This window comes from Artemia sp. Qi Xiang Cuo, chromosome 6 (assembly GCF_049724085.1).
Source record: "Artemia sp. Qi Xiang Cuo chromosome 6, ASM4972408v1, whole genome shotgun sequence".
Classification (NCBI taxonomy): Eukaryota; Metazoa; Arthropoda; class Branchiopoda; order Anostraca; family Artemiidae; genus Artemia; species Artemia sp. Qi Xiang Cuo.
Genome location: NC_142799.1, coordinates 55,146,865 through 55,173,244, shown reverse-complemented (window position 1 = coordinate 55,173,244; position 26,380 = coordinate 55,146,865). Strand labels below are relative to the sequence as shown.

At 34.1% G+C, this 26,380-nt stretch overlaps 1 protein-coding gene across 1 annotated transcript in view; it reads left to right on the top strand.

Annotated features, from left to right (window-relative positions):
* Cog8 (conserved oligomeric Golgi complex subunit 8) overlaps positions 1-26,380 on the top strand; it is a 103,884-nt gene that overhangs the window by 58,796 nt on the left and 18,708 nt on the right. Inside the window, exons 3-5 of the mRNA XM_089090852.1 lie at positions 4,076-4,351; positions 9,572-9,785; positions 17,582-17,751. Coding sequence (XP_088946978.1) covers positions 4,076-4,351; positions 9,572-9,785; positions 17,582-17,751 — 660 coding nt within the window. The remainder of the gene's footprint in view (positions 1-4,075; positions 4,352-9,571; positions 9,786-17,581; positions 17,752-26,380) is intronic.

Below are 26,380 nucleotides of genomic sequence, written 5' to 3'. Positions count from 1 at the left end.
AACGAACATTAAAATTTAAAGTGCCCTTTATAAGGGACCAAATAGATTGGAGGGTAATTAGGCCCCCTCCTCCACACCTTTTCCCGCAAAATCGTCTGATCAAAATTTTAGATAGCCATTTTGTCCATCATAGTCAAAAGACTCAATAACTATGTCTTTGGATATAACATGACTCCTACAGCCCCAGGGGAAAGGTCTTTAGGCTATAAAATTTGCCCATTATTTACGCATAGTATTTGTTATTGGAAAGCATGGATATATTTTTGGGTGGGGGGGGGCCGAAATTTCTTTTGGGGGCTTTCCCAAGGGGTAATTTACCATGGGGAGGGAAGTGTCCAGGGGGGTGAACTTATCAGGGGAAATTTTACAGTGTGGGAATATGCCAGAATTCCTATACAAAATTTTTTTCATATGTCTTGCTTTCTCTTTTCTGTATCAATTTTACGCATGGAGTTGGAGGATAATTGTCCGGGGTAGATCTTCACCGGGATTGAATTGTCTAGAGGATATTTTCATGGGCAGGGGGACTTCTCGGTGGAGGTGGGTCCAGATTTCTCAGCATTATTTAAAAAAAGATCAGAAATTAAATATAAAAAAACAAGTCTTTTCAACTGAAAGTAAGGAGCAACATTAAATCTTAAAACGCACAGAAATTATGACGTATATGAAGGGGGTTTCCCCCTCCTCAACACATCGCCCTTTACGCTAAAGTTTTAATTTTGCCCTAATTCTTTAAGAACGACTCCTGAAACACAAGGATCACTTAATTAGAATAATGAGAAGCTTTTGTAAAAGTACTAAAAAACTTTGTAATTCTGTTCGTTTTACGTCATAATTTCTGTTCGTTTTAAGTTTTAATGTTGCTCCTTACTTTCAGTTGAAAAAACTTGTTTTTTTCTTAATTGGATGAAAAGTGGAAGATAGGAAACATTAATCTAAGTTGATGCAAGTTTTTATCAAACAGTTCGTGGTAGCAAAGTGCAAGTAAGTAGCGACTCGGCCCAATAGTAACCAAAACTTTAAAAAACTAAATTTTGGTAACAATAGATACATCAAAAGAATTTATCAGAGAACATACTGTAGAGGTTTTCAAGCTCCAATTTGCAAAAATATGGGATTTTGTATTTTTTTTGCCAGAAGAAACATCCCAGATGCGTGTTTATTCGTTTTTTATTATTATTATTTTTTTGTTTTTTTTTGTTTTATTTTACCAGGGGTGAAAACCATCCACAGGCTCTGGGGATGGCATGACCCCCCACAGCCTCTGGGGAAGGTTGACCCTTCCCCCGTCCACACAACCTCCGGGTAAAGGGCCGTAAGTTTTGAAATTAGCTCATTATTTTAATATACTATTTATTGTTTACCAGGGGTGATCGTATTGAACCAATGGTCCTGGAAGACTGGGGGAGGGCTAAACCAAAGTGAAATCCAGAGTTCTATTGCCTTTTTTAAGTGACCAAAAAGAAAGGAGAGCAGCTAGGCCCCCTCTCTTGCTCCTTGTCCTCCAGTCATCTGATTAAAATTTCGAGATAACCATTTTATTCAGCTTAGTTGAAAGGTTCAACAACTATTGCTCTTGGGATGGTATGACCCCCTACAGGCTCTGGGGATGGCATGACCCCCCACAGGCTCTGGGGATGGTTGACCCTCCCCCCGCCCATACAACCTCCGGGTAAAGGGCCGTAAGTTTTGAAATTAGCTCATTATTTTAATATACTATTTATTGTTTGGATGAATGCGGACATTTTTGAGGGGGGATTGGCTGTATTTTCCCAGGGAGAATTTTCCGTGGAGAGGGAAATTTCCGGGGGTGAATTTTTCAGGGAAAATCTTACACAGGAAAAGTTTTCCAGAATTCCTATGTAAAATTCTCTTTATTTGTCTTATTTTCTACTTGGCGACTCAGTTTTACAGTTCCGGGGGAATCGTTTGGGGGAAATTTTCAACGAGGTTGGAACTGTCTGGGGGATTTTCCGTGGGGAAAGCGGAATTTTCCGTGGGAGAAACTTTTCAAAGGCGGGAATTTCTCAGAAAAATTTTCCATGAGGAGGAATTTCCGGCGGGACTAGAAAAACGATCAGAAATTAAAAAAAAAAAATCTTTTTTCAAATGAAAATAGGCTCAGGAGAATTTTCCTGGTGGAATTGTTCATAGGAAATTTTCCGGGGACATTTTCAGCGAGGATGGAACTGTCTGAGAGAATTTTCCGAGGGGAGAATTTTACGCGGGAGGAACTTACCGTGGAGGAATTTTCCATGGAGGGGCAAGGCAGGTTTCCAGGCATTGTTTGAAAAAAAGATCAGATATTAAATATAAAAAAAAAACAAGTCTTTTTAAATGGAAGTAAGGAGCAATATTAAAAGTGACGTCGAACAGAAATTATTCTGTATATGAGGGGAGCTTCCCCTTCCTAAACCCTCGCTCTTTACGCTAAAGTCTTAAAGTTCTTTAAAAATACCTCTCATTCAAATTCAACGGCCCTTGTTTTGAGCAGTCTCTCTTAAAGAATTATGGCAATAAGCCAAGCTTTAGCGAAAGATCGAGGGTTGAGGAAGGATACCCGCCCCCCCCTCCTATACACAAAAAAATCTATTTGTTTTCAGGTGAATTTTTTTTCCTTCTTTCAGTTGAAAGAACTTGTTTTTCAGTATTTAATACGGAATTAAGATGATAGATGTTCAAGCAGCTAATTTCAAGTTTCTGTTTGTTTATTTTTATAATTTTATAACAAATGAACAAACTAAACTAAAAACAATCTATTTGAAATAAAATCAGCTTTGAATTATGAACTGTGATTTTCTCATGTTTTGTTTGCTCTTTCATTGTGAGACTTGGTGCAGCACTGGTTTATTTTTTTATTATTTTCACCCTTTTCGTTTTCAGTTTGTTTTGTATATTTATCATATCTTAATTGCTTTACTACAAGACATTAACGTCAGTTCACGAACATTTTGGGGGGTAGAGGGTCACGGCAAATATATCTTTCAATATTTTTTTTGGGGGGGGGAGGGGGTCGATTTTGCTTTTATTCAACGGAAATACACAAAAGAGTTATTTTCAAGAAACGTAACGAAACAAATATTTTTTTCAATCTAGGGGGCGGGGCAAAGAAATCTAGGGTGGGAGGGGGGATAGAAGTTAAATCATACAAAACAATAAAAGATGAATAAATTAACCAGAATAGGGTATAACCGAATAGGCGCAAAACGTCCAACTTGTTTTTTTTTTATCGTTTAGTAAAACAGAATCCTTTATACGCCAAAATACTACATTTTTTCAAACTTTTGTTAAGGATATTCTGCCTTCTTAGTTGAAATAATTGGGCACTCGCCCCCCTCCCTATCCATTCGCCTTATAAGATCAATAACATAAGAAAGAGCAACATATTTTTATAATTCGAAGAAAATATACAAAACCTCTGTCTAACATATGTCTATTTACCCCCCACTGCCTGTAAAAATTGCTCCTGGCCCTTGGCAAATAATTTTATATCTATATACTGATTTGTTAAGTTTCTTAAGTTACGTAATCATGAATATCCTCTGGTATATAACTGAAATTTCAACAATGAAAAAAATTGGACAAGTTGCCCACATGATGCATGTTCCTTGTTTTTATTTGTGTAGGTAAAAACAAAAAGAAAAAAAGAATACGGCATTGGATTTTACAGTCCCTACCCACAGTGCTGATCTCCGTTTCATGGCCCTTCATCCAGGAAGTGCAATGGGGTGGGAGGGGTGGCGGGATGTGGGCCAGCCATCCTGTGCTTTCGCACACCCTTCGTGTTTACCTTTCCCAGATTTCTTCGGGTACCCATTTAGAGCTGGGTGAACACTGGCTAAGCTTACAGAGTCACGTCACTGACCCCCGTTCCAAACCAAATAGCCAGGACTGGAACCCCTGTCCTTACGGACAAAGGATTTAAAATCTAGTGAGGTAATCACTCGGCAAGAAAGGCTCTATTTGTGTAGTCATGGTCTATCAAACCCAGTTTCTAGATGAAAGCCTGGGATTGGATGACATTTGATGTATCTTTTGTTTATACAAGAACCTCTCAATTGAATATTCTTTATAGCTATGCAATCTTACAAAGAGTAGTCACAACTTGTCGGATCATTTAGCTGTTCTGTCTGACCGCTGCCACCGATTTTCTAAAAAATGGGAACATTCAGAAGAAAAACGAAGAAAAACAGCATTAACTTTGGCAGAGCATTCACAAATAATGGATTTGCTTGAAGTGCCACAAACAATGCAAAAGTTTGTTCGTGACGGTGCTTTTGAAGATGCTCTGCATTTAGCAGAAGAAGTGAAAAAGATGGAATCAAAAATTGGAAACATTCCAGTTGCACAGGTTTGAACCCTTTTAATTTTTATATTGTCTCTACTAAGTATTTTTAGCAGCACGGTCCTCCCTAAAATCGGGTACTCGGTACATAGGTCGGTGCTCTTTAGGATCTAAAATCAGGGCAAACCAGGCTCTTTAGGATCTAAAAATCAGGATCTGAATTCGTATAAAATAGTGTTTTTTTATGTATTGTAAAAATAAGTTGAAATGAATGTTTTTTTTGTTTTTTTTTCTAATGTTTTTTATGGGTGGGAGAGGAATATTTATTCTTTTTTTCTTTTTTTTTTAGTGGCTTCTTCGTAGAATTAGAATTTTAAAGAATGTTTGTTTTTAAATGGTGTAAAGTGGCCACCGTAAGCGGGGACTTCCTGTAGCGGGAGTGCGTCCTCTCTTTTTTATTGTATTTTTTTAGTGGTAGTAGTAAAATAATGCGAAGACCACTCTTCGGCTGCTATTTTTATGAATTCTAGAGTTGTAGGTGGCATTTTAGTTTTGTTTTGTAATTATTTAAAATGTGTTCTTTTTATTTTATATTTTATTGGTGCCACTGAGAGGAGAAGAGGTGGGGTTAAAATTAAAAAAAAGGAGAAAAAAATCAGGGCAATAGTTTGCTAAGCTCGAGATCTAAAGGCATTGAAAATCGGGGTAGCAACTTGCTAATTCTGGTACCCTAAAATATCTAATACATTGGATTTAAATACTGACAATTTAATAATTTGTTTCCGAGCAGTATTCACGAAAATATAGTCGACGTAAGAATTTTGTTAATGTTTTTTCCAATGAAAACTCAAAAAGGTTTTTTCAAAAATACATGACGGGGGTTTTTTCACTTTTTTTATTTTTAAAAGAAGAAACAAAAAATACAATTTTTAAAGTCTAGGATTCACAATTGTAAGCCCCTTCTCCTCCCGATTGGCATGTTTTGTTGTCTATTCTACCCCTCTATGCCCTTCTACTACTCTATATCTTCCCCGGTAAGAGAAAATACGAATACTTTGCAGCAGACAAAACATGTTACATTGTTATGACTAAAGTTTTCATTTTTTTTTTTGGGGGGGGGGAGAGGGGTTAGGTTGTATATGAACGATACGTGTTCCCTGTTTGTTTGTTTTTTCATACACATTATTAGCAAATGTCTTCCAAGAAAAGCGCTTTTTGAAAGCAATAATCCCGTCGGCACTCGTTGTATGCACTCTCATATTATCTAAATTACTTTAATTATTTTTCCTGTGAACCAAAGTTTGAAAACAACATCCTCTACTTTAGATAGCTTCAAGTTTCTTGGGTACCGAAATTAGCAAGCTGCTCCGTATTAGGATCCAAAGAGGCCCGACTCAAGTACTGAAGCACAGATTTCTGTTTTATCACAGCAACAGTAAATATATAGAAATAAGAATCCTTGGGATCAATACTGTGATTTGAATCGAATTAGCACTAATTGTTGCTTCTTCGACTACTTTTGAAGGAAAGAGAGTCGCTAGTGAATGGCGAAATTCTTATGAATGTACAGACTTTGGAATTATTTTCGGGGGGGGGGGGGGGCTGATTCAAGATAACTAAAAATAGAAAAGTTAAATGAGCAATATTATAAATTATATGAAAAAAAACATTTTGGGGAACGTCAGGAGATGAATATACCCCCCACCCCCCCCGGCTTGCGGGCCTCATCTCATGTCTCTATTGTTTTTAAATTATTGAAGAGAGGGAATAACACTTTACAAATTGAATTTAAACATTCTAGATGCAATGCTTCTATTGACCAATAATTTGGACCTTTTATGTCCATCCTAATAGCTCTTGGACCAATAGATGTACCTTGAGATCCGCTATACAAAAAGTATTAAAATGATCTTTATAAAAAAAAATATGCAGAGATAGGAGTTTCACTGTTCACCTATGAGATGGCAGCATTGCCAAACTAAGACGAGCTATTTAGGATTAAATAAAATAAAATAAAAGTTTTTTTTAGCTGAAAGTAAAAAGAAACGTTGAAACGTAAAACGAAGAGAAATTATGAGAGAGACTGCCCCTTCTTCATCCTTGTTCTCTTCACGCTGAAGTCTTAAAATTCTTCTCGTTCAAATTCAACAGTTCTTATGTTTCAGTAGTTGCTCTAAAAGAAAATTGGGGAAAAATTCAAACTTCAGCGTAAAGAGCGAATAATTTACCTTCGTTTCAAGTTTCAATGTTGTTCATTACTTTCAGTTGGGAAAACTTTTTTTTATTTAATTTCAGACCGTTTTTCAAATCAAACCAAGAAATCCCCCTCCCCCCTTCCGTTTTAAATTACTTTGGAAAATTTCCCCCAAAAACTTTCCTCACCAAGGAAAATTCTCCGCGCAGAAAATTTCCCCGAATAATTCCCTTATTTTCCTAATAACAGATACAGTATGTAAACAACGGATAAAGGGCATAACCTAAACCCCTTTCTTCAAGGGCTGTGGGGAGTCATGTCATCTCCATAAGTAGGGTTATTGAGCCTTTCAAATGTGCTGAATCAAATTGCTATCTCAAAATTGTGATCGATGTCTGTAAGGAAAAAAGAGGCATGGGAGGGGGTTAGCTACCCTCCAATATTTTGGTCACTTAAGGAGGGTATTCGAACTTTTGATTTTTGTTCGACTGAGCCCTCTCCTGATCTTCTGGGACTATTGGTTTAACCTTGGAAAAAAAAGCTGAAAACAAATAAACTCGCATCCGTGATCTTTCTTCTGGCAAAAAAAAAGAAAAAAAAAATCCACACTTTTTTGGATAGTAGCCTGAAACCTCTTTAGTACAGTTCTGTGATATGTTGAACCTGATGGTGTGATTTTCATTATGATCGCTTGACTTTTAGGTATTGTTTCTCCTTTTTTTGAAAATCAGGCAAGTTTTCTCAGACTCGTAGCGTTTGATGAGCACCATTATACTTAATGAATGTTATGTACTTGTAATCAGTATAAAAGGCCAATTCTTTTCATGTATTGATCGTTATCAAAATTCATGGGCCGATTTGATCCTTACAGTTTTTTTTTATCACGAACTGTAGTTTTCAAAGCAGCTTGCAGCTGTGTCTATGTCAATCTGATGTTGCGTTTGAGCGCAGGATGTTTTGCATGGTTGATACAGTTGCCTTTTCCACAGTATAGGGAATTTATTTTGCACGATTTCATTTTAATTTTATAATTGAACACCAATGACCTCAATTCCATGGAAAAAGAATAAAAAATTACAGAGAGCTAGCTTTTTGATTTTGGAACAGCCATAGCCATGGTCCATTTTACCGTGCAGCATATGTGAATTAAAGCCAATGCTCCGAATTTTCAATTTCTGTGCAAATTCATAGGTGAATTGAGCCTTTGAAAGCCGTGACTGGACGACTGGGTCTAATTAAATTTTTGTGTTTTAAGCACTACATGTTTTAAAAACTGATTGGAAGGAAAGAGCTCACCGTTATAATTCCCTGGCCCTCTCCTGCAATTTATATCTAGAAATTATATATATACGCTGGTTTTTTTAAAACTTTTTTTTGACAGCAAACTTCTTTTTATATTCGATTTTTTTTTGTAACTCCGAGGTCACTAACTACTTACCTACAGTATCATGTTATGTAGTTACATGTTTACATGTGTATTAGACAGGGTTGCCACCGTCAGTAGGATTTTACTAGATCTAGTAAAAAAAAAATCTAGGGAATTTTCAATCATACTATGAAAACGAAAGAAAAGAGGAAAAGAGAAAAAAAAAGAAAAAAGGAAAAAAGATTGTGAAAATCGTATTGATTATCCTCCTATGGTAAAAATCAATGCTTGATGGTGAACGTGCGGTGTAACCGCACGCGCAAAATTTTTTTTAAGCATTTAGTAAAAACAGATGCGATCTAGTAAATTTTTCCTCTCCGATTTAGTAAATTCTTCCAGGTCAGGGTGGCAACCCTGGTATTAGAAGTTCACCATATGGTCTACGGATCCCTTAAGGGTTTCTTATGGGCTCTTTAAAGGCTTTGCGCATTCTAGTTTTCTAATTTATTAATTTGAATTTATTCCACTTTGCCATCTTGCTACATCAAATCTATTGCCTCAAGTTTCCAAGTCTATACTTCATTTATAATAACTTATATATACACAAGTTAAATAAGTATTTGACTAGGATATAAGTGTAGTATTAGGTCCATATTGATTAATTGAAAAAAATCAAAAAAGAAACATGGCAAAATAAGCTTGATAAAGGTCTTTCAACTCGAAAGTTTGTAAACGTTTCCATGGTCACAACTTCCTACAATCATGTAAGTGCTTCTGTTTTATTACCTTTTCAGAAAAAATTACACTTGAAAAAAGCTAGGAAGAATGAATAATCACAATTCATTATATAGCATGAGTTTCTTCACTAGAGGTATTATTTATTTCGTCAGTAGTGAACATTTGTATGTCCAGGTTATACTCAAATATAAATCCCTGAAGGAGAGAAAAAATCTGCGTTATTAGTGAGAAGTTAAGTAATGAGACAGCACACATTTTATCTCTCTCTCTCTTCTCTTCTCTTCTCTCTCTCTCTCTCTCTCTCTCTATATATCTCTCTCTCTCTCTCTCTCTCTCTCACTTTTTTCTCTCTGTCTGTGTCTCCCTGTCTTTCCCCACTCTCTCTCTTTCACTCCCTCTCTCTTTGTCTTACCCTTCTCTCTCTCCCTCTCCCCATATATCTCTCTCTCTCTCTGTCTCTCCTCTTTCTTTTTTCTTTGTTTCTTGCGGTTTTGCTTTAGATTTATTAACTTGTATGATGTTACACAGGTTACGGAAGAAGTGTTAAATTATAAGATTATTCAGTGTGCCCAGGCGCCATTAAAAGGACTTCAGTGATAATTAAATGTTTTCAAATATGTAATTGCTCTGCATCTATTCTGTATATAAAATATCTACAACTATCACAATAGACATTTTAAAATTTTCTAAGGTAATAATAGTCCTCGCTCGTGTTCACAAAGCATTGTAAGTAGTGCTCAGAATAATCGCTTTATCTGTAACACAAAAACTATGAAAATGGGATCTTTAAAGAAACGTACAAAGCTTAAAATCTGTGCCAAAAGATCCTCTTCCCGTTTCTGCGTACTTCCCCAAAAAGATAACTTATTTCTCTGTGAATTGGTTTTGTCTCGTCCTTTCACCCTCATTTTATTTTCTTTTCTTAATCATTTTTTCGTTTTTTATCAAATGTTTCGCTCTTTCATTTTTCAATGATTCAATATTTTAGAAAATTTATAAAGAAGTTGAAGAGCAGCGATTGGCAATGCTGTCGAGTCTGATATCACAGCTAAGAGGCCCTATCCAGCTCTCTCAGTGTATCCATATCATAGGTTATCTTCGACGATTAGAAGTTTATTCTGAAGCTGAACTTCGCCTCAAGTTCTTACAATCACGTAACTTCTGGCTACAGTCTACACTAGACTCTATTCATTCCGATTCTAGTAAGTCTCCATTGATCAATAGCTCAAATGAGAAACTGTTCCCAGCATCTGTCCTTATCCTTTTTGAAACCTAGGGATTTTGGAATGAGACATTCTGATATCCCTTGAGTAATATATGGTGATGTATTAACCTGGATCTTCTGTTTTTGAAGGTTTTTCCGTTTGTCCTAGGAAAAGGGGAGAAAGAGACAAAAAAATATGTTAATATGAATCATATTCACATCCGAGCAAGTACCTTAACGCAGACTGTGTTATATTCATCCCAAACAAAGCAGAATGAAGTCAAAATTTTGGAGTTCATAATATAAAAAGAATCAATTGTAAGAAAAGAAAAAAAAACTTGAAAATTCCATAAGAAATGTGGTCAAAGTAGTCAAATACCGAGATATTCAAGATTCATAGTAATTAGGCTACTTAAGGGATATTGTTGCACAACATAAACTTGGTGATAGAGCAATACCAAACTTTATCATTCCCGATGCCATCTCGTGATTTGGATAGGATTTCCGATTCCAATTCCTTGTCAAATTGAGCGTGCCATATTATCAATTTTTCTACAATTAGTGGGGGGTTGTAGAGTATTTTAGCCCCCTTATTTTAAAACTATTTCTTGTTGTACCTTTAACTGCAATTCACTTTTGTTTCAAAAACTGTGTTTTTCTATTTATTTCATGTTTAATTAACGGATTTGTACATTAAGAGAAACTTTTTCCAAAAACTTTTCCCAGATTTTGTAATTTCTCCCCATGTTTGGTAACAGTTTGAATCTGGTCCTTTTTTATCCATTAATACTTAAAATATATGTATCCTTGACTGTATTTAAAACCATTTTCTCTCTAAGCAATTGGAGTTAGATATACTGAAACCGTCTATCCCATTGGATGAAAAACTTAAAGCTTAAGAGAAAAGAGGAGGGGGAGGGAAATTGATAATAATCAGGAAGAAAAAAGAGACGAGGCAGGTAGAAAAGAGGAGAAGATTTAAAAACAGAAGAGAACATAAAATAAGCAGGTGACAGAAAAGATAAAAGAACTGGAGAATTTTTTTTGAAACACTCAAAGAAAAACTCAAACAGAATAATTATTTAGGTTAATATCGGCTGGAATGGAATTTTAAAATGACATAGGAAGCACTGTTGCCACATTCAAAGCCGCTGTGATTGGCCCTGGTGACCAAAAATAGCGACTTGATTGAAGGGGCGTAATTTCATCTAAATCCTGGGGCAAACTTGGAGCTAATTTCCCCAAATCAAGTGAAACTGATAGTAAAACTAAAAAATAAGCCATTTGGTACCATAAAGGTACTATTTAGTACAGTAAAAGTACTACAATTATACTACATAGTACTATAAAGGTAAATATGTTCTAAAATAACTAATATCTTTCTACTTATGCTTGAATTATGCAGGTTTATCTTAGTTTTGACAAGATTTTGTAAGAAATTGTAAGTAAAGAGCGAGGCGTTGAGGAGGGCACAGCCCCTTTCATATACGGAATAATTTCTGTTCGTTTTAAGTTTTAATGTCGCTCCTTACTTTCAGTTTAAAAAACTTGTTTGTTTTTATTTAAAGGCTGCGAAAGCGGGGGTTTTGGGGGGGGGGAGCCCCCAACTGTACCTCCTAATCCCTGTACGTTTTAAGGTTCGAACTTGTGACTCAGCCTCTTTAACTCTTTAGAAAACGTAGTTTTTTTTCAAATAATTTCTGCACGTTTTTGTATAGTTTATTACTTATTATTGCTTGACTAACTGTTAGATGATTGTGTATTATTCTTTTCTTTCTCGACAGGGTGTTTTAAGGGTCGACCTTGTAACTCAGCCTTTTTAACTCTTTAGAAAAAGTATTTTTTTTCAAATAATTTAAAAAAGAAACTGAGTTTCTTTTTTAAACTTTAAATTCAGTATATAAAAAATTTCCTCTGACGGGGAATCGAACCCGGGTCGTCCGCCTGACAGTCAGGAGTATCGACCGCTGTACTAAAGAGACACAATTGTAATTGTTTTTTAGTAAGTGGAATCTATTTTTGACGCAAGCAAATCCCCACAAAACTTGATATTTGGTTTTTGGAAAACAGGGAAGGAGTGATCAGATTGAGCTGAAATCTCGAGGATAAGCTCCCAGGTCCCAGGAAAACTTATCCTCTAAATTTCAGCCCGATCAGACAACGTTAAAGGGGGGCTGTGGTGGGAAAAATTAACATGGGCTCTTATAGGAAAACGAGGTTTTTCGTAAATGTAAATTCGGGGGATAATTTTTTCGGTTGAAAATATCAAAAGGCCCTAACAGGTCGAATTCTGCTTCGAATGAGTCCTCATTCACCCGGATCAGTTGCCAACTGTGGGCTGTAGGCGTGGCTAACAAAAAATTTTTTTTTTGAACTTTAAGTGGTTATATTTGGTTTTTGGAAAACAGGGAAGGGGTGATCGGATTGAGCTGAAATTTCGAAGAAAAGCTCCCGGGCCCTAGAAAAGCCTAACCTCTAAATATCAACCCAATCCGACAACGGTAAAGGGGGGCTGTGGTCGGAGGGTCGAAACTTCCGGCCCACTTTTACCCATGAAGATAAAGTTGGAGGAGCATGAAATTTTGCATATTTCTTAGTTTGAGCTTGGGCTACAAAATGCGATTACCGCTGTCTCTCTGCAACCGCTAGGACCGGAAATCGCTTAACATTGTGGTGGAACGCCTCTTTATAGAGGCACAAGTGTGCCTCCTTGATAAATAATAAACAAAAATTGCGAACTTTTCTTTTTATTTTTAGACAAAACTTTATTTTGGAACTATATGTAAACTCAATAAATTTGAATTGACTTCAAAACACATTCTTATTTTTGAAAAATTCCTGATTCTCAAGAAAATGAGCATCAACGCAGTTGTTATATCGCTATGATGTTCATTTAAAAAAAAAGAGCAGCTCAGTGGCTTTGTCTTCCTGTATTCTTTTTGTGTGTCTTTGTGTGTATTCTCTTTGTGTGTGTGTCTTTTTGTGTGTCAAAACGATGAGGCTGGCGATAATTTAAGGAATACCTAACTTCTGAACTGTTCAGTGGCCATCTTAACTTAACCGTAACAACAAATGACTGAGAAACCTTCAAATGAAGATTTATCGCTTCTTTTGATTTAATGCAATGATGATCTAGTTGAAAAATTATCTTTAATTTGTGGATGTTAACTTGTGCGCTTTAAATATAGAGAATGATGACAATATTTTGTCAACGATGAAGGAGATGATATTTTGAAAAATACCAAACAACTGAACTGCTCAGTGGCTAAGTTGACGAAGCCCTGAAACAAATATAGATAGAGAAAGAGAAATATAGTTAGATAAAGAAATGTTTAAAAGAAAGATTTATTGCTGGCCTGGATTTTAATGCAATAACGATCTGGTTGAAAAATCATCTATAATTTGTTGGTATTGATGCTTGAATATGGAAAATATTCTCAAGTGTATAATAGACTTCTTCAAATTAGCTAAATAATGTTTTGATTTTTGTTGACAACTGTTTGTATCGTGATTTTGGTATTATCGTGATTTGGTTTGTATCGTGATTTGCCCTATATAAATAATAAATGGGCACAGAGAGACCTTGGTAATTTTGGGAATCCTTGGATCGTATTATTTCTTAACTTGAAATGTGCAATTAATATTAAATAAACTAATTGCAAATCTTGGAAACAAATAAAGAAAATTAAGGTGTCTCCTACGAAATGAAAACACCGCTCAATCATTGTGTGTAACTATATAAGATAATTTTTTTAGTTTTTAATTTTTTATTGGATTCTGCTGTTTCGTATTTTGTCTCTATTGGAGATAAGAGGGGGGGGGGCTTCACCATCCCTTTATCTTTTTTATTATTATTGATATTTATTTTAATGTATTTTCTTTCAAATTTTTATTTTTATATCATCATTGTGCTATTGGGACCGTTGGTTGAGACACGTGTTGGTTAAAATGGTAGACAAATGCTTTGACTTCCGCTTCTTTTTATTTCTTTATAATTACCATTATGATTGGTTTTTGTGGCTATAATAGATGGGGCTAAAAAAATTCCAGACCTAATAAAACGCTTAAAAAAGAAAGAAATTAACGCCTTCAGTACGGAGTTGCCGGTTTGTTTGCCGAAGTGTTCTTTAATCCATAACGCTAAAAACTCTTAAAAAAAATAAAGAATCCTCTCTGATTTTCAAATGATTTACCACGTTCGCGACTTCGATGAAACCGAAAATCTGCGAGATGGTGCCCAAATTGTCGATTTGGCATCTCCATGTCATTATCAATCCATTCAGACTCATCAGCACAGCTTTTAGAAAGAAATATAATTACCAATGTACTTTATTTTTAGCGAGTGTTGGTTTTCCTCTATAATCCCCAAATTGGAGAATCTTTTATTCTTGTCTAAATAGAAGCCAATGGAACTTTTTCTGTTAGGATTTGTTCTATTTCGTATCCTAATAAAGAACGGAACTATGTAAGGGAGCCAATAAGAGAGAAAATAAACTTATAGCACTCACAATCGAGAGTACTAAATGGAAGCTCAAAGGAGAAAGACAGAAATAAAAAGAACTAGCTCGTTGAATGAAAGAAAATCCAATTCTATATTTTGCGATCTTTTTATATGATTTATAAATAAAATATCATTGATGAAATTTCAAACCAACAAATCGGTTTTTACAGTGATTTCTTTTCTTATATGATTCATAATAGCTTAAATATTAACTTAAAAAGGTAATATGCTTGAGTGTTTAACACTTTTGCGTGTTTAACACTTTACTTGAGTGTCAATGTATAAATGTTCAAAGTTGGATGCTACAACCTTTGAAATTACCATATGAAAAAATACCAATTGAAAGCACATTATAGATAGAAACATAGACGAGCTTGTTAATACCCCATTCACAACAAGATCTTACTAAAACTGAGATTTAATTATCTCTAATTTAGGCCAATCTGAATTTTTCAAAGGATTTTTCAGCCAATCAGAACATCCTATGATTGGCTCAAGTTAGCGCTGCCTAATTATTGCTATCAGTAAGATTTCACTGTGAATCGACCTTAAGTCAAAACACACTCAGTTATAATTTTTTTTTCGCTACAAGACGTGTCTAGGCGGCGAAGAAGTGAAGTTTTGAGAAAACAAGATAAAACTAAGCTGGCTTACAAGACAGGCGAGTGAAAATTGTACTAGCTAGTCGCGAATAATGAGAGCAAAATCAAGTTATTTGAAACCTGACCACGCATTCATTTTACAATCAATTGTTATGTATAAACCCATATTAATAATTAGTCTCATTGATTATCTTGCAAATTTTTCAAAAATGCTAGTCTTATTAGGCCGAAAAAACGTCTTAAATGCTCAATCAGACTAATTTAATTTCAATAGTTCGTTTCTGATTTGAAACAAATCATGTATTTTTTAGCAGGACATCCTTGAATAGAATTTGAAGATATCATAAGCAAGAATTTAAAAGAATATTAGAACTTTATGAGCGTGAGTAAAGAGTCAAGTTTTGAATTGACTGGGGAAGGAGGGGGGTGCAGAGCTTTGTTGGACTCAAGTGGCTTGATGCTGTGATGAATTATCGCTAGTATTTCTAACAATGAGTTGCCGCTATCTTCCGAAGTAAAACAATCTCAAATATTTTAGTTTTATGGCATGGATCCCCCTTCCTATACTCAACCGACAACGTTGGCGCTCTAAACGTTCTGTTTCCAAGAAACAATGTTTTAGTATTCTTTTCTGTATTCTTTATTTACGTTTTGTAAATTAAATATTTAGCAGCTCAGATAACGCAACCGGTATAAAAAATAATAGTCCGGAATATAGCTGTCTTAGCGGTAATTCTATCCAGTTTTAAATAGAACATTTCTGGTGATATCATTTCCTTGATGGATAGTCAAAAGTGTAGGCGATGTAAAGCTAACGTCCCGAGTGTTGTTTGCCTACATCTTTGTTTTTAAGTCTTTTTTTCTAGTCTCGATCTGTTTTTTCATCATTTATGACGCATAAAGCCTCCTCACTTGTCCCAAAGTCATGCAGTATTTCCATACTTACACAAAGGAGGGGGGGCATCCTTGCCGTTGGAGATTGTTCTGAAGACTCTCCGTGAAAAGTGAATAACAGTGGCCTTTAAAAAAGTGGGCTTTCCATCTTTTACCTCCTCCTCTATGGAAAACAGTCAACGCTGGCGTAAAGCCAACGTTGCGAGTGTCATTGGCCTACATCTTTGTTTTTAAGTCTTTTTCTAGTCTCAATCTGTTTGTTCGTCTTTTCTGACGCATAAAGTCTCCTCACTCGTCATAAAATCATGCAGTATTTCCATACTTACGCAAAGGAGGGGGAGAGGGGCATCCTTGCCGTTGGAGATTGTTCTGAAGACTCTCTCTGAAAAGTGAATAATAGTGGCCTTTGATGTGGCTTTTCCATTTTTGACCTCCCCCTCAAAGGAAAACAGTCAACGTTAGCGTAAAGCCAACGTCGCGAATGTCTTTGGCCTACATCTTTGTTTTTAAATCTTTTTTTCTAGTCTAGATCTGTTTTTTCGTCTTTTCTGACGCATAAAACCTCCTCACTTGCCATAAAGTCATACAGTATTTCCATACTTGCACAAAGGAGGTGTGGGGGGGGGTATCCTTGCCGTTGGAGATTGTTCTGAAGACTCCATAAAAACTGAATAATAGTGGCCTTTAAAAATGTACCTTTTCCATTTTTAACCTCCCTCTCAAAGGAAACCAGTCTGACCCTTTTCTAAAGGGGTAAATCTGTATGCAAGTATGTTTTTTTTTCGGTAATAGGTTAAACAAATAAAAAACGTAAACAATTGTTTTTGCATGATGGAAACGATTAAAAACTAAAATTTATTAATAAAAGTCATAGAAGCTTCGGAATATGCCTGTTTTTCTTTAATTATCTATGACTATAAAAAATGAGGTTTGATAAGCAGGGGGGGGGATACATAAGATAGGTCACACAGAACACTTGGAGCAACGGAACACTGAAATTAATTTCTAGGTGCTTTAGGGTAAGGTGATTTAAGGCTAATGATACATAAGATGTAAGGATGATTTAAAGCTTTAAGGCTTATTCTTTGTTACGTATTTAGGAGACTAGACTTAGAATTGCTGAACATAAGCGATTTTTAGTTTATTATTTGTAATTTAGCATCCTTTGGTACTTATTTATGAAACTGAACTTGAAATTGCAGAACATAAGTTTCCAAGCTGTGATTCATGCAGGAGGTTTAGCTGATATATCGATCTTCTGAATAATCTTCTTCTTCATGGAATCCTAACTTTAAATAATAAATATGTAAAAAGGAGTAATGAAGTTAGCTGGGTATTTTGATATACCCAGAACAACGTTAAGTAATATTTCAGATATGAGTTGGGAAGTAATTTCTGTCCCAATCAAGGTCGGTTTCAACTACTCACTATAAAGTAAACATACCTTCACAAGTGCAAACAGTGGATGCCTACCCAACAGAAAAATTTTTCTAATTTTCTGGTCATTTACGAAAAACCGCATGAGTTACTCTCTTTTGTTTAGGGTACGATGATTCACTGAATGTTATTCTTGTTCATTATAAGGTAAACAATTACTTTCATAACAAAGTCTTTTTTAATATTAAAAAAAAAAGTTGATCCAGATAAAGGAAACTTAAAAAAAAACAGTCAAATATCAAATCCTGAAAATCTGGGAAGTTTCTTTTACTCAACTCTACTTTAAAAGATTAAGGAAGCTTTGTTTGTAAATTTTGCATTTTAAACTCCTATTTTAATATAGTCCACCTTTTTTTGAAGGCTACCAGTTGGTGCTGCAGATCATTCAATTAACAAGGCAAAATCTTTTTGATATCGTGAACCAGTACAGAGCACTCTTTAATCTGGACGACCCCCTCCTTCTAATTGAAGGAACCCATGGAAATTGTGTCAATGAAACTGCAATTCTTCCACAGTGGCTTTCTTACAGAGTAAGTAGATCCTCCGCTAGCTTTATTGAAGAAACAGCTGGTAGGCCAAGAGCAGACATTGGGGTGTTTAGAAGTGGCCCGGAACGTGAATTAGCAATACTTGTCATAACTTGTTCCTAAAATTTTTTTAAGAGCTTTAGAAATTATCTCAATGCAGAGGATTTAACCATTTTTATTTAAGCACTTTAAGTCGTAAGTTTAGTTTAAGAACAAAAAGATATAAAAAGAACAGAAAGAAATTATATTTAATTACGAGGAAATCGAGGAGGAGAAACGGAGCAAAACCTACCTCCCCTTGTATATGTTCTTTTCATTTGTTTATATTCTTAATAGGAATAGGTGAGAAGAAAATAAGAAAGTGTAGAGAAGTGGATCTTTGTTTTTTTTAACATGGGCGCAAAAATAGTTAAACTTTTACCGTTGTGGACAAAGTAATAATTAGCTGGCCGAAATAAAAAGATGAAATACATTTGACAAAGGCAGTACAAGCATTGGTGGTACTATTAGCCGTTGATATCAGGTACTTTAACGTTGCAGAGTGAAATTAAAAAAGCGTCAATAGTTTTAGAATTTTGCCAAGCAATATTTGGTAGAGTTGATTTTTTTTTCTTATTTTTCTTTTTCTTGAGAATGCTAATCATTTTCCATAATTTTGCTCAGGCTGTACTCGTTAATGAGGTACTGACACACAAGTCTTACAAGCTCTACAGCTAAATCCTTACAGAAAACAGTAGATTTTTATCCTTTCTAGTATTCGGAAAAAAAATAAGCCCCTCCCCCCCCCTACTATGCTGAGTTTAAGGTAGTTTCCTGTTTCTGAGCCGGAAGTAATTCCGATTTGATTGTTGTGATTTCCTACAAAGGTCAAATGATTTTCTACATTCCGTGTTCCTAAATGTGGGCGGCCGTTCTAATATGTTTTAGTGGTGGTCCTGGTGGCCACAAGGCTGAAACCATTCTATGGAAAAATGGACTGTTTTCCTTCTCATTCGGATGCAGATATGTTTTATGTTTTTGCCGCACGATTTTTTTCGCAATTTGGTAGTGTTTTTTTTTCACTTTTTTCTCCTTTTTAGGTTGGGGGAGGGGTAGAAAATATATTCGAGATTGTATTGTGAATTATGTAGATGGATATGTTTCTTGTTTCTGTTACTTTATTTTTCATTTTCTTCTTTATCTTAGTTTTAAATGAGAGGCAGAGTATGTGTTTAATCACCATAGTATTTGACCGCGAGGGATAACGCATTATTAGTGTAGACCCCTTTCCATCCAGATCCTTTATTACTTTCCAACTTAAGTTTTGTTTGCCTTTGCTTTAAAACATCTTTCTGATTTAAATCCTATTCTAATTTGTTTCTAAGAGAGGGTATTGACCTTGGAAATGAAACGTCAATTACAAAAAGTCAACTAATAATAATGAAACGTCAGCTAATAATTGTTTGTGTTCCATTTTTTGCAAGATACTAATCAAAATAGTAAGCTAAAAGACAGGCCCCTTCTCTTTAAATTGTCATAGTCTATGTTCAGGGTCTAATTTCATATCTGAGCTTTTTTGTTGTTGTTAGTAATGCTTTGTTGTGACAGGAATTAAAGAAATTTGAATGTAGGGTTTGTTTTTACCCCTTAGGATATTGACGGTTATATTCGTATGAAAAGTATTTTAGTATATATCAGTGTGGTAGTTTGTAAGGTTATTTAAAGTAAACTTTAAAAACTCGGAGAGGAGACGATTTTGTGTATGCATTGAAAGGGTGTTTGAAAGTCCGGTGCTGTAAGTAGTAATTAAGGGCACAGTTCGTGTTATTATTTTTTTCACTAATGCCCATTCACATAATATAACCAATGTTAATTTGAGCAAATTAGAATTTTCCATTGAACTTTTCAGCCAATCAAAAATTGTATAAAAAACATGATTGACTCGAATTAGTCTCATTCTTGATTATATCTCATTGTGAATAGGTATTTAGTGACCAATCATCTTCAAGCCAACAGTTTATTTGTTACAAAACTCAACAAGTTGTCAGTAGTCACTCGCCAGGGCATTAACAATCAGAGATTTTAATTATGATTTTAATTGAGCCAATTAGAATTTTCCATTGAACTTTTCAGCCAATCAAAAATTGTCTAAAAAATATGATTGACACGAATTAGTCTTGTTCTTGGTTATATCTCATTGTGAATAGGTATTTAGTGACCAATCATCTTCAAGCAAACAGTTTATTTGTTACAAAACTCAACAAGTTGTCAGTAGTCACTCGCCAGGGCATTAACAGTCAGAGATTTTAATTATGATTATAATTGAGCCAATTAAAATTTTCCATTGAACTTTTCAGCCAATCAAAAATTGTCTAAAAAATATGATTGACACGAATTAGTCTTGTTCTTGGTTATATCTCATTGTGAATAGGCATTTAGTGACCAATCATCTTCAATCCAACAGTTTATTTCTTACAAAACTCAACAAGTTGTCAGTAGTCACTCGCCAGGGCATTAACAATCAGAGATTTTAATTATGATTTTAATTGAGCCAATTAAAATTTTCCATTGAACTTTTCAGCCAATCAAAAATTGTCTAAAAAATATGATTGACACGAATTAGTCTTGTTCTTGGTTATATCTCATTGTGAATAGGCATTTAGTGACCAATCATCTTCAATCCAACAGTTTATTTCTTACAAAACTCAACAAGTTGTCAGTAGTCACTCGCCAGGGCATTAACAATCAGAGATTTAATTATGATTATATTTGAGCCAATTAAAATTTTCCATTGAACTTTTCAGCCAATCAAAATTTGTCTAAAAAATATGTTTGACACGAATTAGTTTTGTTCATGGTTATATCTCATTGTGACTAGACATTTAGTGACCAATCATCTTCAAGCCAACAGTTTATTTGTTACAAAACTCAACAAGTTGTCAGTAGTCACTCGCCAGGGCATTAACAATCAGAGATTTTATTATGATTTTAATTGAGCCAATTAGAATTTTCCATTGAACTTTTCAGCCAATCAAAATTTGTCTAAAAAATATGATTGACTCGAATTAGTCTTGTTCTTGGTTATATCTCATTGTGAATAGGCATTTAGTGACCAATCATCTTCAAGCCAACAGTTTATTTGTTACAAAACTCAACAAGTTGTCAGTAGTCACTCGCCAGGGCATTAACAGTCAGAGATTTAATTATGATTTTAATTGAGCCAATTAGAATTTTCCATTGAACTTTTTAGCAAATCAAAAATTGTCTAAAAAATATGATTGACTCGAATTAGTCTTGTTCTTGGTTATATCTCATTGTGAATATGTATTTAGTGACCAATCATCTTCAAGCCAACAGTTTATTTGTTACAAAACTCAACAAGTTGTCAGTAGTCACTCGCCAGGGCATTAACAATCAGAGATTTTAATAATGATTATAATTGAGCCAATTAAAATTTACCATTTAAATTTTAAGCCAATCAAAAATTGTCTAAAAAATATGATTGACTCGAATTAGTCTTGTTCTTGGTTATATCTCATTGTGAATAGATATTTAGTGACCAATCATCTTCAAGCCAACAGTTTATTTGTTACAAAACTTAACAAGTTGTCAGTAGTCACTCGCCAGGGCATTAACAGTCAGAGATTTAATTATGATTTTAATTGAGCCAATTAGAATTTTCCATTGAACTTTTCAGCCAATCAAAAATTGTCTAAAAAATATGATTGACACGAATTAGTCTTGTTCTTGGTTATATCTCATTGTGAATAGGCATTTAGTGACCAATCATCTTCAATCCAACAGTTTATTTGTTACAAAACTCAACAAGTTGTCAGTAGTCACTCGCCAGGGCATTAACAGTCAGAGATTTAATTATGATTATAATTGAGCCAATTAAAATTTTCCATTGAACTTTTCAGCCAATCAAAAATTGTCTAAAAATATGATTGACACGAATTAGTCTTGTTCTTGGTTATATCTCATTGTGAATAGGCATTTAGTGACCAATCATCTTCAATCAAACAGTTTATTTGTTACAAAACTCAACAAGTTGTCAGTAGTCACTCGCCAGGGCATTAACAATCAGAGATTTTAATTATGATTTTAATTGAGCCAATTAAAATTTTCCATTGAACTTTTCAGCCAATCAAAAATTGTCTAAAAGATATGATTGACTCGAATTAGTCTTGTTCATGGTTATATCTCATTGTGAATAGGCATTTAGTGACCAATCATCTTCAAGCCAACAGTTTATTTGTTACAAAACTTAACAAGTTGTCAGTAGTCACTCGCCAGGGCATTAACAATCAGAGATTTAATTATGATTTTAATTGAGCCACTTAAAATTTTCCATTGAACTTTTTAGCAAATCAAAAATTGTCTAAAAAATATGATTGACACGAATTAGTCTTGTTCTTGGTTATATCTCATTGTGAATAGGCATTTAGTGACCAATCATCTTCAAGCCAACAGTTTATTTGTTACAAAACTCAACAAGTTGTCAGTAGTCACTCGCCAGGGCATTAACAATCAGAGATTTAATTATGATTTTAATTTAGCAAATTAAAATTTTCCATTGAACTTTTCAGCCAATCAAAAATTGTCTAAAAAATATGATTGACTCGAATTAGTCTTGTTCTTGGTTATATCTCATTGTGAATAGTTATTTAGTGACCAATCATCTTCAAGCCAACAGTTTATTTGTTACAAAACTCAACAAGTTGTCAGTAGTCACTCGCCAGGGCATTAACAATCAGAGATTTTAATAATGATTATAATTGAGCCAATTAAAATTTTCCATTGAACTTTTCAGCCAATCAAAAATTGTCTAAAAAATATGATTGACTCGAATTAGTCTTGTTCTTGGTTATATCTCATTGTGAATAGATATTTAGTGACCAATCATCTTCAAGCCAACAGTTTATTTGTTACAAAACTTAACAAGTTGTCAGTAGTCACTCGCCAGGGCATTAACAGTCAGAGATTTAATTATGATTTTAATTGAGCCAATTATAATTTTCCATTGAACTTTTCAGCCAATCAAAAATTGTCTAAAAAATATGATTGACACGAATTAGTCTTGTTCTTGTTTATATCTCATTGTGAATAGTCATTTAGTGACCAATCATCTTCAATCAAACAGTTTATTTGTTACAAAACTCAACAAGTTGTCAGTAGTCACTCGCCAGGGCATTAACAGTCAGAGATTTAATTATGATTATAATTGAGCCAATTAAAATTTTCCATTGAACTTTTCAGCCAATCAAAATTGGTCTAAAAATATGATTGACTCGAATTAGTCTTGTTCTTGGTTATATCTCATCGTGATTAGGCATTTAGTGACCAATCATCTTCAATCCAACAGTTTATTTGTTACAAAACTCAACAAGTTGTCAGTAGTCACTCGCCAGGGCATTAACAGTAAGAGATTTAATTATGATTTTAATTGAGCCAATTAGAATTTTCCATTGAACTTTTCAGCCAATCAAAAATTGTCTAAAAAATATGATTGACACGAATTAGTCTTGTTCTTGGTTATATCTCATTGTGAATAGGTATTTAGTGACCAATCATCTTCAATCCAACAGTTTATTTGTTACAAAACTCCACAAGTTGTCAGTAGTCACTCGCCAGGGCATTAACAATCAGAGATTTTAATTATGATTATAATTGAGCCAATTAAAATTTTCAATTGAACTTTTAAGCCAATCAAAAATTGTCTAAAAAATATGATTGACTCGAATTAGTCTTGTTCTTGGTTATATCTCATTGTGAATAGGCATTTAGTGACCAATCATCTTCAAGCAAACAGTTTATTTTTTACAAAACTTAACAAGTTGTCAGTAGTCACTCGCCTGGGCATTAACAGTCAGAGATTTAATTATGATTTTAATTGAGCCAATTAAAATTTTCCATTGAACTTTTTAGCAAATCAAAATTTGTCTAAAAAATATGATTGACACGAATTAGTCTTGTTCATGGTTATATCTCATTGTGAATAGGCATTTAGTGTCAGTAGTCACTCGCCAGGGCATTAACAGTCAGAGATTTAATTATGATTTTAATTGAGCCAATTAAAATTTTCCATTGAACTTTTTAGCAAATCAAAAATTGTCTAAAAAATATGATTGACACGAATTAGTCTTGGTCTTGGTTATATCTCATTGTGAATAGGCATTTAGTGACCAATCATCTTCAAGCCAACAGTTTATTTGTTACAAAACTCAACAAGTTGTCAGTAGTCACTCGCCAGGGCATTAACAGTCAGAGATTTAATTATGATTTTAATTGAGCCAATTAGAATTTTCCATTGAACTTTTCAGCCAATCAAAAATTGTCTAAAAAATATGATTGACTGGAATTAGTCTCGTTCTTGGTTATATCTTATTGTGAATAGGCATTTAGTGACCAATCATCTTCTAGCCAACAGTTTATTTGTTACAAAACTCAACAAGTTGTCAGTAGTCACTCGCCAGGGCATTAACAATCAGAGATTTTAATTATGATTTTAATTGAGCCAATTAGAATTTTCCCTTGAACTTTTCAGCCAATCAAAAATTGTCTAAAAAATATGATTGACTCGAATTAGTCTTGTTCTTGGTTATATCTCATTGTGAATAGGCATTTAGTGACCAATCATCTTCTAGCCAACAGTTTATTTGTTACAAAACTCAACAAGTTGTCAGTAGTCACTCGCCAGGGCATTAACAGTCAGAGATTTAATTATGATTTTAATTTAGCCAATTAAAATTTTCCATTGAACTTTTCAGCCAATAAAAAAACTGAATAAAAAATATGATTGACTGGAATTAGTCTCGTTCTTGGTTATATCTCATTGTTAATAGGCATTTAGTGACCAATCATCTTCAAGCCAACAGTTTATTTGTTACAAAACTCAATAAGTTGTCAATAGTCACTCGCCAGGGCATTAACAATCAGAGATTTTAATTATGATTTTAATTGAGCCAATTAGAATTTTCCATTGAACTTTTCAGCCAATCAAAAATTGTCTAAAAAATATGATTGACTCGAATTAGTTTTGTTCTTGGTTATATCTCATTGTGAATAGGCGTTTAGTGACCAATCATCTTCAAGCCAGCAGTTTATTTGTTACAAAACTCAACAAGTTGTCATTAGTCACTCGCCAGGGCATTAACAATCAGAGATTTTAATTATGATTTTAATTGAGCCAATTAGAATTTTCCATTGAACTTTTCAGCAAATCAAAAATTGTCTAAAAAATATGATTGACTGGAATTAGTCTCGTTCTTGGTTATATCTTATTGTGAATAGGCATTTAGTGACCAATCATCTTCTAGCCAACAGTTTATTTTTTACAAAACTCAATAAGTTGTCAGTAGTCGATCGCCAGGGCATTAACAATCAGAGATTTTAATTATGATTTTAATTGAGCCAATTAGAATTTTCCATTGAACTTTTAAGCCAATCAAAAATTGTCTTAAAAATATGATTGACTCGAATTAGTTTTGTTCTTGGTTATATCTCATTGTGAATAGGTATTTAGTGACCAATCATCTTCAAGCAAACAGTTTATTTGTTACAAAACTCAACAAGTTGTCAGTAGTCACTCGCCAGGGCATTAACAGTCAGAGATTTAATTATGATTTTAATTGAGCCAATTAAAATTTTCCATTGAACTTTTTAGCAAATCAAAATTTGTCTAAAAAATATGATTGACACGAATTAGTCTTGTTCTTGGTTATATCTCATTGTGAATAGGCATTTAGTGACCAATCATCTTCAAGCCAACAGTTTATTTGTTACAAAACTCAACAAGTTGTCAGTAGTCACTCGCCAGGGCATTAACAATCAGAGATTTTAATTATGATTTTAATTGAGCCAATTAGAATTTTCCATTGAACTTTTCAGCCAATCAAAAATTGTCTAAAAAATATGATTGACTGGAATTAGTCTCGTTCTTGGTTATATCTCATTGTGAATAGGCATTTAATGACCATCATCAGCTCTTATAATTTAGTAAATGTGTACTGGTTGCGTTTTTCAAGCATATATGTGCTTTATTTCTAACCGGTCGTCAAGCCGGCATGGATTATTTTTAGTAAAGTTGTTGAATCTTGAATCTTTTCATCTTCTAGCGAACAGTTTATTTGTTACAAAACTAAATAAGTTGTCAGTAGTCACTCGCCAGGTCATTAATAATGAGAGATTTTAATTATGATTTTAGTATACGGAATAAACGACATTTTCGTAAATTTTGCTATTTAATATTCTCTTTTAATTTCCATCTTTCATTTAATATTTGCTCTAGATATCAAAGTTTGGTGTTTTTAATTGATTGTATCGTTAGGAAATTTGATTAATTGGAGTCATTCGTGATTCAGAATCACGCATCTAATTCTCTTTATATGATGGCAATCATCATTACTTAGTTTTGTGGGTAAATATCTTTCACAAATACACAATTATTAAATAACTTTAGAAATAGCTTGAGTAAAATTGTTGGGGTTTCAGGAACCGAAAACATCTTTTTGGGGTAAATGAGCCAGAATTATACCAACGAGGGCGATCTTCAGGGTAGGGAGTGTTTTACAAATACGTCTAATGCAAACAAAAGAGATAATCCGCGTAAATTTTCCAAAATATCCACCTAACAGTGGAGATGAAATTGGTT